Genomic DNA, 13,254 nt, shown 5'->3' with positions numbered 1-13,254 from the left:
ATTTCTAAATGATGATCACAAACGAATGCAAATCAGTTTCGTCAAGAATTCACACTTCACTGTCGTTGGCATGACAGCGCACACTTCCTCCTCGCTCTGGCCGTCCCCCAGCGAGCCTTGCCAGCCAGGGCGAGTTGGCTCCACTGCCCTGGTTCTACATTGCATTCATTAATATCATACGTGCATGAATGTACTTTGGAGTGAGTAGGCGGGTTGTGTTTTTGACTGGATGGATTATCTTTCTCTTAAATTCTGTCACAAAAGTGACATGTCTGATGGCAGAAAGACCATTGGTAATGGTTTTATTTCATTTGAACATGCATCAGATTCCAATTGAGTGCATCACATAATCAGTTCAAAGTTCCACATGTCCAAAAGGAGTAGGAAGAAGCAAAGCTTATTAACTCCTACCCCTCCATCTGGTACTTTTACAATCAGTAACTGTTACATTTGTTCACTTCCTGCTTTCCTAATATAGTTTAAGTTTTTTTATTTTATATATATATATACATATATATATATATATATATATATATATATATTTTGTCACGTACCGAAGTACGAGTTGATATGACCATACAATGACATAAAGGGTGCCATAGTAACTGTCAATATAGTGATATGTATAGCACATCATGATTGGAGGTTTCTTGAAAGAAGAACAAGCAGAAAATATAATAATAATAATAATAATAATACAATAGTTGTGTAACTTATTTAAATGTAATCACACGGCCCTGAACATGTGACTGTTGAAAAAAATTGTCCCTGACTATCCCAATCTCATTTCTGAGCAAGAAAATTGACTTTTTTTAAATGCAGAATTGTGCAGTCCTAAGTGGGTGGAGGGGGAAGAAGGGTGGGGTGTGATGTGATGGCGGCAGAGGCTCAAAGTGATGCAAGGTCACCCAAAATGATGATGGTGCCGTGAGACAAAAGAGAGGGCGGGCCCAGTCGTGGAGAGCAGCGTAAAGGGAAAGGAACGTCTGGGGGAGGGGGGGCGGCTCAAGACGAAGAGACGGCGGTTGTGGAGGGCGTGATTGGGGGAAGGGTGACGGGATGAGACTATGAAGGTGAAGGAATAGATTTGGAGGAAAGCATTTTCTGCAAGATGAGCTTTTGGTCGCGAAGCTTTTTCTTTCCAGTGCAGCTGGAGCGAGTTTGTTTATAAAGGGCCTGTTTGTTTGCACAGCAGATGGAGGGATTTGTCCGCACTGTTTATGTTGCAACAACTCACCTCACTTGACCCCAAAGCCTCCACTGAACCCCTCACTGCTTGTACAACTCTGTTGCATTCAGCAACATTGTATTCACCGTTATTGTTGGCCACTTATCACACTTGGCACAAATTATTTTTAGTCAGTTTTAATCCAAGTTTTCTTGTTCAAAGATGGTCGTTTGATACTTTTCTACATGGGACATAAGCTACTTATGTTGTTTGCTGTTTTTTGGGTTATACAATCCATAAATGTGTACTTATTTCTCCTTCTGTAGCAGGAATTAGTAAACATGTCAATAGTTTCCAGTCGCATCTCTATGGAACACCAACCTTTAAAGGGGACCTAATGTATTATGCTTATTTTTCGGCCCTTTGTATTGAGTTATTGACTCTTATAGAGCAGCTACACACAATAACCAGCAGAGAAAGCGTTCTAGTTCTTCCAGAATCTGCACCTATTCAGCTGTTTTCCTGGTTCCTGCTAAAGCGTCTATTAATGTATCAAAGCCCGCCTCCAGGCACTCCCACTCTGCTGTGGTTGGTCACACTGCCGAGTGCATAGAAACACTTCTGGTTTGTGCCGCGAACTGTTTTGGAGTTGATAAATGGTATAAGAGCTGATTTGCTGGTAGGGAATCAGTAACTCCAACCACTTGTGCCTTATGGTGGTGTCTTTAGGAATTGTAAACAAATGTGGCGTTCCCTATATATATATATATATATATATATATATATATATATATATATATATATATATATATATATATATATATTAGAAAGAGGGAGAGAGAGAGAAGTCCGCCTCTCTGTGACATCAAAGGGGCAGTTTTACCACGCCTTTCGAAACAGAGTATTTTGAGCCTTACAAAATTTTTTTACGGCTCACTTCCAAATGCACAAACCTCATTATCTGACACTTTGGCATCGTTCATCACGAGAATACTACATTTATATGTCAGAAAAGTGGAAAAGGCATAATAGGTCTAAAAAGTCCAACAGGATCTCATTTATTGACATTCATTTTAAAAAGCTACAACCCAATTCATGCAATAATTTATTTTTTAAATGCACGTCCATGTAGTGAATTAGAAATGTTGATTCACTCTGCAGTATGTTGTCCATATGCAGAGGATATACATAATTCATTTTACCGTTAGTTAGTATTCATAAATAATTTCTCTCTGTGCCACACTACTGTGGATTTTATGGATAAGGAGTAGGTGCGATTGTTTATTTCTTACATCAGATCAAATGTATAGAAATTACTATTTATTTTTATTTCTAAATATATATATGATAATTATATTATGATAACTATCATATATATATGATAGTTAATATATATGATAATATATATAATATATATGATTTCCTGGACAAAGCCGCAGTTGGTGGCAGTGGACCTCATTACTATGTCATTTATGTCTTTGCTGATCCTAACGGCCCGTCTTGTCTCTTGTCTGTCCTGTCAGCACACCTCCCTGTCCACCAGCCGCTCAGACAAAGGGACAGTCTGGTCAAGCCGTTCGCTGGGCGCCCGATGTCGAAACTCAATTGCATTGTGTTCGGACGAACAGCCGCACATTGGGAACTACCGGCTGCTCAAGACCATCGGCAAAGGCAACTTTGCCAAGGTCAAACTGGCGCGACACATCCTGACGGGCAGAGAGGTGAGTTCCTTCCAGATATATTCACTGTACATTGTTATCTATCTTCAATGAATGCAATGACCTACATTTTCATTAGCGTACTTGTTTCAAAGCAATGAAAGGATCTGTGTGTGAATCATGTGAATAACAGTGGTGTTTCTTTGACGTAGTCTTCGACAAGGTCCCTGTTGATCCATGTTGGTTTGCGGCTCCTCACTTCCTGTATTTTCTCACAGTCAAACACTGTGGTGTATTTGTCCACCCTGGGACCCCACTGGGGTCATGGAACCTGGAGGACATTTGTGTTCACAATCAGCATTACAAGCTGAATGCTTCACTTAAATACCTAAATACCTCAGTCTGTTGAAGGTGTGCATTTATGTTTTTACTTAACAGTATGGTTCTATTGACGCTTGTTTCTTTTTGGCTCTTGTTTAGGTTGCAATAAAGATCATTGATAAAACACAACTCAACCCAACCAGCCTGCAGAAGGTGAGTGAAACGTTTTGGGGAAAACAAATTTTAAAAATCCACTTGCCTACACTCAAAATTATTATTCTAATAATGAGTACTTTTATATGCAGTCAGTTGCGCACTGCCGTGTAAACCCTAATAACCTTCTTAAAAACCCAAATATTAGTGTCTATAACCCGAATATTACCCCTGGACTGCTTTTCTAACCTGAATACTGGGTCATGTACTGTATACATCTGTACATCAGGGATATCCTGATCAAAAGAATGTGTGTTATACATGGCAACACACTTTTGGAATGAGTAGGAAACAAGCCACAACGTTAGTGTGGCGAAGCACAGGAACATTATGTCTTTTGTAGATGCTAGAAAGTACAAAGGTACTGAAATCTATCACAAGTTGAGCCAGAAGTTACGCAAAGTAGGGTTTGCACGCACAAACTTTCATCCAACGCGTCCGGGGGGGCTCTGGTGCATGTAGCATGGATATGGAAGGTACAGCTGCAGCACCATTTCCTATTTCTTCACATTCTGGCCTTCCATTAATGAAGAAACTGAGAAAGAATAGTGTCAAGTACTGGTGATGGCTCAGTACTGCCGTGCCAGTATTGTTGTTGTTGTTGTTGATGGATACAGGAAGACCCGTCATGACGCTTTCTGTGTATCGGGTTATTCTGAATGTTTCAGAAAGCGGAATATTCACCTTAAACTGAACTGTGGAGGAATATTTGTTTTTTTTTCTTAAGGGGTTGAAAGCCATGGTTCTTTATAGATTTCTGAGGAGTACCAGCAAGTGTTCGAGCAGCTCCCTATTTCTTTGCAGGACGTGCCAGCGTCCCCGTGGTGTTATCTCAAACGTACAGAAGCCTTCAGATAAAACATGAAGGTTTTGCTACTCTGTCGGAACCGTGGTGGTAGTCTGTGTGACCGCTCGTGTTCTCACACTCCATACAAAGTCAACCCTTTGTTCTGTTTGTCGGCTGTGCTGAGCAAACGTCACCCGGGTCTTGTTATTAGTTGACTTTATCAGCAACTTGACTGCGGGGAATACACGATCGATACCAGCATCCCACATGCACACACCTCGCCTATTGATGAGCACTGTGTTGGTTTGCTTACATGTTGAGGCTGGCTTTTGATAACGTGGGAGTATTGATGGCGTCTGGCCTGTTGCTCCCATCTGGCCCAGATACTGGCCAACACTGCAGCGTTAACACTTTACTGCTGACTGGTGCCATATAATCAATGGATTCATTACTCAAGCAGGGGTTGGACTCGGGTCCTTAGTTGACCCTGAATCTGCATTCTACATCTTATATAGTTTTTTTTCTAAATTGTATACTTCCAACCGTGTACGAACACTTTAGGGAAGGGCCTTTTTTGCATAAATGCATGCTTGGAGGAGTTTGCTGTGTAAGAATAAGAATAGACAGCTGCTTGTCTTCTGGAGTCTTATCCAAAAGCCTGTCTTGAATGGCCCTTTCTTTGCCATAAATGTCTGGTCCGCAATGCAGAAAATGTACATTTTTCATCCATTGTTGTTTTTGGTTGGCGAGTACTGAACCATGCTTGGACTCTTTGAGTTCAAAAACACAAAAGAACAACCTTGCCATTTTAAGTAGGTGGTTGTCATGTAAATGCTCCCCTAAGACTGCTTGATAAAGTGTTTGCGTGGTCATGGGAGACTGTGTTGAGGCCGTCATCTAACCAATGCTGGGAAGGTCTTTATCCCCTGCACTGGCCCCCTAAACCGGGAGCTGAATTCCAGACAGGCGAAACAAAAGGGCCCCGGCTGAGGTGGGGAGTTGTTGGGCCTCAGCACGGGAGAAAGACAAGATAGAGAGCAGAACTGAAGAGAACAGACGAGTCGCCTCTCTGCCTTTTGTGTGCACGTGTAATGCAATTATATGCATTGCTATTGTGTGCAGCATCTTTCACTGGGTGTCTGCGCAGCATCATATTGTTGCCTCTGAGTGCTTTGTTGGGATTGTACACGCAATAATAGGACGATGAAGATGCGAGAGGGCAGAAGGAGCACAAGCACAACACTGACATTCTGTCTTGTTGAACAAGCCAAGTCAGGATTGTGATGCTTTGGAACAGCAGTGAAGTTTATCTAAAAATTATGTTTTTGACATTTTGTGATTGGCTGCGGTGGCCAAAGCGAGGAGACACTTGGCCTGGTTGAACAGGTCAGACGTCCCGACGTATGAATCAAATATTGCGCAGCCGAGAGAGACTAAATGAGATCCACTCGAGGAAATGTGCATGAAAAGGAAGGTGTGATGCTGGCCAGATAGCATTAGCATGTAAGGTCGCAATTATGCTGTCTCACCACTGACCTCTGACCTTCACAACCACACACACACATATCCCAATGGAGCCATGACAGAGAGCAGCTGTGGGTGTGCAGCTTTAGCCTCGGGGATTAATACCTGCGTTGTCATGACAACCGTGACACCGCCGGGCTGTTGTCACGGCAGAGAGCCAGGAAGTGATTTAAGGAGTGTAAATGAAAGATCCGCAGAGTCATGGAGTTATTCTATCGGCAGAGTGGGACGGAAAAGCCTGAGCGAAATTAATCATCATCATCATCATGCATGCTAAATTCAGTGCAGCGCGGCAGCCTATCAAGTCATGGATTGATGGCATTGTTGATCAATAGCTTGCTCAGGAACATCCTGAAAGCTCCCCCACAGCTAAGCTTTCTGCCTCTTCCAGCTGCAAACACAACAACATAGTACACAAGGTTCCTCTCAGCAGTCCTCCACCTTAGAAGACTACATGTAAAGAAGGAACATTTAACAGGGAGGTGACGGAGGACAGGCTTATCCCTTAATTTGTCTTTAAGCACACAGATGACCAGATGATGCTCCACTTACTTCATTTCATGTGTCCAATATGACTTCCAATCGGGTCTATTGATGCGTTTGCTCTCTTCGCTTCCCCGTGTTCTCTTTTTGCTTCAACTGCCAGCTGTTTATTACATGTACATTTCCATCCATTATACACTCACAGTACTCTACCTAGTAGAGTCAGCATGTCTCACACCGTCACTAATTGTGAAGTCATGATGAATGAAGCGCTTCCTGTAGGCGTCGCTGAGTCATCATCTTGTTTTATCGTCTCAATTCCAAACAATTTTACACTTTTCAAACAAACGGCCAGCCAACAGGCTTTAATCTCTTAAAAGGCTTTTTTTTAAGGAAGCAGAAAAGTTGCGTGGGGGGGAGGACGTCATTTCGCACTCCCCAGGGGGGCACTGGGTGTAAAGGTGGATAGGTTGTCCACTTTCGTGACTTAATTCATTTTATCACACGTTTTCCTAATATGTATTCATTTAAGAAAAAGCATGTCACTGTTTCAGGGTGTCTATCAATAGTTTAAAAAGGTGGTTTTGGTCTAAATTTACATTTCAAGCATAAATATGGCTAAATGAGCTAAAGTACAAATATAATGTATTCAGAAACCATACCGTACTCACCCATTCAAAGTATTTTCACAGGTTAGTGGTTGTGTTTCTGTGTGTGTGTGTAATGGAAAACACACAAGGAAATGCTTATAATGCAGCTTTCAAGTTAGGTTCAAGGTGCAAACTTTTGCTTAGTCCGCCACTGGAACTCTGACAGCGTGAGGCAGTGTCAAAAAATGTCACCAACGGCTTCCGAAAGTCTGGACTATGGCGTGATGAAGAGGACAGCACAAACATCAGGGCTACTTTGTCTCAACATGATATTGACACTAAGAGTGATGACAAAAGAGAGAGGCTGACAAAGTGTGTGATGATGGAACTGCTGTTCAATTTCTGAAGAAGACGACTTCAGTGGTTTCATTATGGAAGGGGGTAGATGAAGAAAGCGATGAATTACTTTTCTGATATGCTACTGTTTAACGAAAAAGCGTGAATGTGACTACCATGATTGTATATAAAGTGTGCTTTTGTTCATGTTTTTGGTTGTCTGGAACATGTTGATTGCCTTGGGTTTCCTACGTTTTGATTTTCAAACAAATCCTGCACAAAAAACGGGCTACGACTGTTATTTCAGCTGTGTGATGAACAATTTTCTTTAATTTTTTTTATTTTTATTTTTGCCAGCTGTTTCGTGAGGTACGCATCATGAAAACTCTCAACCATCCCAACATAGGTGAGTTGCGATTGTGTTTTGTGGTGTGTTGTCTTAACTTGTGTTTTATGTAGTGACAATCCTCCTCTGCGTGTTACAGTCCAGCTGTTTGAGGTCATCGAGACAGAGAAGACACTCTACCTCATCATGGAGTACGCCAGCGGGGGTGAGTGGCACTTCATGAAGCCTATTCATTTTTTTGTCTGCTAAATTGCTCACAAATCAGCAAAAAACATTTTTGGCAACCAAATATTGCAAGTGTGTATGACTTTTTTTGGGGGGGCCGGGCACTGTATTGAAGCAGGGGTTCTCAAATGGTCTTAACCCGGGACCCACATTTTCCAATGTTCTAATGGTATTTTTTTCATTTAGTTAAGTCATATTTAATTTGTATAATATTTAGATTATAGTTACGGTTTTATTGAAGTTTTTTTTTGCTTAAGTAAGCTTAAATAATTTTTATTTATATTTTTATACATTTTAAAAATGTATTATTTAGTTTTACACTTATTTTATGTTTTTTTACACTTATTGAAATAATTTTTTAAAAAACATTTTTTACACATTTTTAAACATATTTAGCTATGTTTATTTTTTTGTCATTTCTGAGTGTTTTTTTTAAACAAAAGCAAATTAATTTGTTGTTAAAACGGACATCTATGGAAACATTACTCCACATAATTATATGTCCAAGGTACCTTGAGAGGAATTTATTAAGAAAATGGGGAGGAAGTAATTATTTTTGGGGGGGCCATTTGTAGTGCCTTCAAGTCATGTGTTTTTTTTTTTTGAAAGGGGCACGTTACTATCTTGAGTTTCCATGAAAGACCCCATCAGTTGTTTGTCTTTACGCTCTTTTACCTCACTTGAAAACACTGTTCCGCTGCTTCCAGTGTGCTCCTATTTTTAATGCCTCTGTTTTCCTTGCTTCTCCTTCTTGATCTTTTTCATCTGGCTGTGCTGGACTCTATCTTGCCTCTAATACCTAACAAGGAGCTGGTCCCCCCCACCCAACACATACATCATGTTAGCTTACAGTGCAGCTGCTCATGCAGAGACACTCTCACTTGACACTTGGGTCTCTAAAGTGCTGCCCGAGGGCCATTTTCAGCCCGAAGCTTGTTTTGTTTTTTATTTAATTGGCCCACGCATCCTTCAATTTTTTGTGAGAAAAGTTTGATCTCTACTGTTGTAAACAATCACAGCTGCATTTTTTGTAAAGCTGGAGTGCACTCATGTTTAGGAGGCTTTGTAGATTAGGGTTGCATTTAATAATAATTTTTTATTTCCATTTTTTTTAAATCAAAAAAAGATGATTGAATGAACGAATGAATGATCTCCTCTGAGCTTTGGTTTGGTTGAAGGGATCCTAATCCTGTCTTTCCTTACAGGGGAGGTGTTTGACTATCTCGTGTCTCATGGCAGGATGAAAGAGAAAGAAGCCCGAGCCAAATTCAGACAGGTCAGCTCACCACACACGCCTCACCCCACATTTTAATTGTGGCGAATGACAAAGGAACAGTAGACATACATTCATTATGAATAAGTGGCTGAAGATGATATGTGCACCAGTAAGAGTTGGCCTATAATTTAGCGCAGGCGAGTGGGACAGTATGACGCAAAAACCACCACAGACATTTCCACTGTGGTGCAGACATAATAAAACAAACAGTGGGTGGGAAATTCAGATGTTCGATGTGTTCTGCAGCGTCGTACATGAAGCACATTTTCTGTTCTTTCCACAGATTGTGTCAGCGGTGCACTACTGCCATCAGAAGCACATTGTTCACAGAGACTTGAAGGTGAGCATGCACCATAATTTCATGTTAAATATCAGCCATGCCTTTAAAAAAAACAACTTGTTGAATTCTGGCAGCACTGTCAAGTTAACATAAATGTAAATTGATGTCATGCTCCACTGTCCATGTTGGTTCCTTCAGGCGGAGAACTTGCTACTCGACGCCAACTCCAACATCAAAATCGCCGACTTTGGCTTCAGCAACGAGTTCACAGCCGGCAGCAAGCTGGACACCTTCTGTGGCTCTCCGCCTTACGCTGCCCCGGAACTCTTCCAAGGGAAGAAGTACGACGGTCCAGAGGTGGACATCTGGAGCCTGGGCGTCATCCTCTACACGCTGGTCAGCGGGTCCCTGCCCTTTGACGGACAAAACCTGAAGGTGGGCAAAGTGACGGTTTGGTTAGGTAGTCCCAAACATAAAGCTAACACAGTTTCCGTTATGCCACAATTATGTTTCTTTATCAAATCGGATGTCTGAAATTCAACTTGTGTGGATGTTTCCTTCAGGAGCTGCGAGAGCGTGTCCTGAGAGGGAAATACCGCGTGCCCTTCTACATGTCTACAGACTGTGAGGGAATCCTGCGCCGCTTCCTCGTCCTCAACCCTTCCAAGCGCTGTTCTCTGGAGGTGAGCAGGAAGTACATAAAATGGGTTTCTGTTTATGTTGTGTTCATCGGCGTTCATCTGTCCTTGTCTTTACCAGCAAATTATGAAGGACAAGTGGCTGAACGTGAGTTACGACGGAGAAGAGCTGAAGCCTCACACAGAGCCTGAGGAGGACTTCAACGATACCACTCGCATCGGTCAGTAAAAATACCCTAAAAACTATACTTGGCCATCAGTTTGATTCCGACTCCAAACGATTCTCGATTCCAAAGCTTTTAAGAGGCAAGGTCACAAAAGTTGGAATGGTTTAAATGAGTTAGTTTTGAAATTAAATATCTGAACGTCTCCATGAATTGTTAAATGATATAAGCTTTTTATCAACTTTACTATTTTCAACCAGTATACAAATAATCAACGTGAATGTAAATGTTAGGAAGTTTAATTTTACAAGAGTACACAAAAGATGAAGCGCTTTTATTGTGAAAGCCGGAAGTCTTTTGTGCGAGTTGAGAAGGTCCCTTGACTGCTGCAAACAAAGACTTACTGTGCAAATGAATAAACGAGCTGTGGCCGTAGCTCCTGTCCTTTATTCATACCAAAATTAGCTAGCATCCTGAAACCCTGGGGTTACATCGGCTTGAGACGAACGTCATTTATTCTTTGACTTCCTGGATTCTGATTACTTAGAGCAGGGGTCTGAACTCCAATTTACTTGGGGGCCACTGGAGCTAGGGTCTGGGTGAGACTGGGCCACATCAGGTTTTCCCAAAAAAAAAAAAAAACTAATTTATTAAAAACAAAATTTTTTTAAAAACTTCGCTTTGGTTTTCTACAATTTTATTTTTCTACACAAAATAAGATGAAAAATAAATAAACAAATCAAGAATAAAATCAATCAGTAATAAATAAATGAATATAATAATAATAATAATAATAATATAATAATAATAATAAAACAGCAAATAATAAAAACTTAAGAAACCACATATAGTTGGTGGGTAGACAAATTATTTTTTTCAGATTAAAATTAACAAAGCATTATTAAAGCCCTGTAGACATGACAAAACACCACTATAGTCACATTTCTATTCTTTTTATTTACAACATATTGCGCAACTGCAGGGTCTTGAGACACATGCTAACTCGCAAACTAGAGAGCTAGCGACCTAAACGGTAGCCTTCAAGTTATTTCCTTTAAACTTAAAAGGCCAAAAACTTACCACTTCCACACGGATAGGGAGGATAACTATTAACAGTTATTTAATGTTTAACATGAACATTAATCAAATGTAATAATTTTTTCTGGGTACATGATACCATACACCATCCATATCAGACTTGTGCGGGCCGCACTAACATTAAACTTTCATATCAAGGCGGGGGCCTCAAACAAGTGCCAAATATGGCCCGCAGGCCACGTGTTTGAGACCCCTGGCTTAGAGGAAGTCCGCCATAGAGCATCAAATACAAGGTACTGTGGATTTTCTACACTATGAATGTGTGAGCATTAATCATGCGATGAGTTGACCGCTCTTATTTATGAAGTTAAGCCACACTTTTTTATCAGCGTCTTCGTCGCTGGTACTCGCCGGCTTCTTCTTTGCTGTTGTTTGTGGCTATTTTTTCTGGTCGGCGAAGTGGGCATCAAAAGGAATCGAAACTAGAATCGGAATGTTAGTCTCCGTTTTCATCGATGCTCGTGACTCAATGCCCAACCCTACTTAAAGACCCTCTGAATGGCCCAAATTCTCATGTTGTGTGACTGCATTAATATCACTTTACCCTTGATGGTCCTGTTCCAGATGTGATGGTGGGGATGGGCTTCACCAGAGATGAGATCAGGGAGTCTCTGGTCAGTCACAAGTACAATGAAGTGACAGCCACGTACCTGCTACTAGCACGCAAGACTGGGGTGAGGGCATGAACATCTTGATTCTTCTGGAAGCTCTGAAATGTATTCTCATCACTGTGTTTGTGGTCTCAGGCTGAAAACAGCGTGTCCCGGTCCGGCAGCAATCTCAGTCTCGCTCGAGTCCGGCCCAGCACCCTCACCAACGGGACCAGCAAACACTCCACTTCCTCCTCTGGCACGACATCCTCGTCAGCCCACAAGCCACAACGCAGTGTCTCCACCTACCAGCGCCAGAGACGACACTCTGACTTCTGTACGTGCGGCCGCTTAAGATCTGCACATCGTAGCCTTGTCGTCTGCTTTTTTCGTGACTTCTCTTGTCTCCTAGGTGGTCCGGCTGCTTCCGGGTCTGCACACCCCAAGCGCAGTCCCAGTGGCGTGGGAGAAGGAGCGGCGCTCAAAGAGGAGAGGTTATCGGTCCGCAAGCCCAGCAACAACACTGTTAGCTCACGGAGCATCCCGGCCCCCTCCAGTCCCATGGTCAGCTCCGCTCACAATCCAAATAAAGCGGAAATACCTGACCGACGCAGGGAGGCCAACTCAACCACGGTAAACGCAGAAAAATCTCCTCATGTAACAAACCAAGTGGAGTTGAGGATGCTGTGATGCATGCAGTGTGGAGAGAGAGTCCTAGCTTTAGGTCAGGGGTCTCAAGCCAAACTTAGCTGTGGACCACCAGAGGTAGTCTGAGAGAGATCTTGTATTGCACATAAAAAATACATCTGATCTATTGTAGCATGCCTTGCGGTACTTGTTTTGTAAAAAGTTGCCCAGTTGTAGTTTATGATGCCCCATAGTAGTAGTGGTTGTCCTATGGGAGTGTATTTATCTGTTGCATTTTTATGTTTGCATCGTGTTCATTTCACGGTGTGACGAGCTATTGGCTCTTGCTTGCCCAATTAAAGAGCCTCTTTAAGTTGACATAAAGTGACCACGGGCCACACTAACACTAAACCTTGATGTCAAGTAGGCTGCAAGTCTGAGAGCCCTGCTGTAAATGGATGATATGTACTGTAAGTATCAGGCAAATGTGGCTAGAAGAACCTGAGATCAACTCTTGTAGGGATTTAAAGAGCCAGTCCATGCTGAGGTGGATGTTGTTTATGTTTTGTCGATGATGGCGGGTGAAAGTGCTTCTTACACTGGAACAGTTTGATCCTCTGTGTTGGTGTGAAGCAGGCCCTTTGATGATATATAAATGATTTATTTTTTTTTATCCCAGAATAACGTCTCTGCTAGTGCCATGACTCGAAGGAATACATATGTGTGCACGGACCGCTCCAGCACTGACAAACACTCCCTGCTGCAGAACGGCAAAGAAAACAGGTAGGTGTCCTAAGTTCACATTTAATTGGATTGAAGTGCAGGATGGGAAGGAATAACACTGTCAACTTGTCCAAACACTTTGAATGTACGCAGCTCATAATGTTTCTAACCCACTGTGGAAGTCTTTGTTTGGACAATAATCTTATA

At 41.9% G+C, this 13,254-nt stretch overlaps 1 protein-coding gene across 12 annotated transcripts in view; it reads left to right on the top strand.

Moving 5' to 3' along the window:
- The window catches only part of mark4b (MAP/microtubule affinity-regulating kinase 4b), a 30,775-nt gene that overhangs the window by 10,106 nt on the left and 7,415 nt on the right, over nt 1-13,254 (top strand). For all 12 annotated transcript variants that reach the window (XM_078792753.1, XM_058080841.2, XM_058080842.2 and 9 more), the window contains exons 2-14: nt 2,692-2,889; nt 3,307-3,360; nt 7,438-7,486; nt 7,566-7,631; nt 8,857-8,927; nt 9,211-9,267; nt 9,406-9,642; nt 9,771-9,890; nt 9,967-10,066; nt 11,672-11,781; nt 11,854-12,034; nt 12,110-12,330; nt 13,004-13,107. In XM_078792753.1, the coding sequence (XP_078648879.1) occupies nt 2,692-2,889; nt 3,307-3,360; nt 7,438-7,486; nt 7,566-7,631; nt 8,857-8,927; nt 9,211-9,267; nt 9,406-9,642; nt 9,771-9,890; nt 9,967-10,066; nt 11,672-11,781; nt 11,854-12,034; nt 12,110-12,330; nt 13,004-13,107 (1,568 nt within the window). The remainder of the gene's footprint in view (nt 1-2,691; nt 2,890-3,306; nt 3,361-7,437; nt 7,487-7,565; nt 7,632-8,856; nt 8,928-9,210; nt 9,268-9,405; nt 9,643-9,770; nt 9,891-9,966; nt 10,067-11,671; nt 11,782-11,853; nt 12,035-12,109; nt 12,331-13,003; nt 13,108-13,254) is intronic.

This window comes from Doryrhamphus excisus, linkage group LG8, assembly GCF_037039965.1.
Source record: "Doryrhamphus excisus strain RoL-2023G ecotype Guam linkage group LG8, RoL_Dexc_Guam_v1.1, whole genome shotgun sequence".
NCBI classification, from domain to species: domain Eukaryota; kingdom Metazoa; phylum Chordata; class Actinopteri; order Syngnathiformes; family Syngnathidae; genus Doryrhamphus; species Doryrhamphus excisus.
This window is presented reverse-complemented; position numbering and strand designations above follow the sequence as displayed.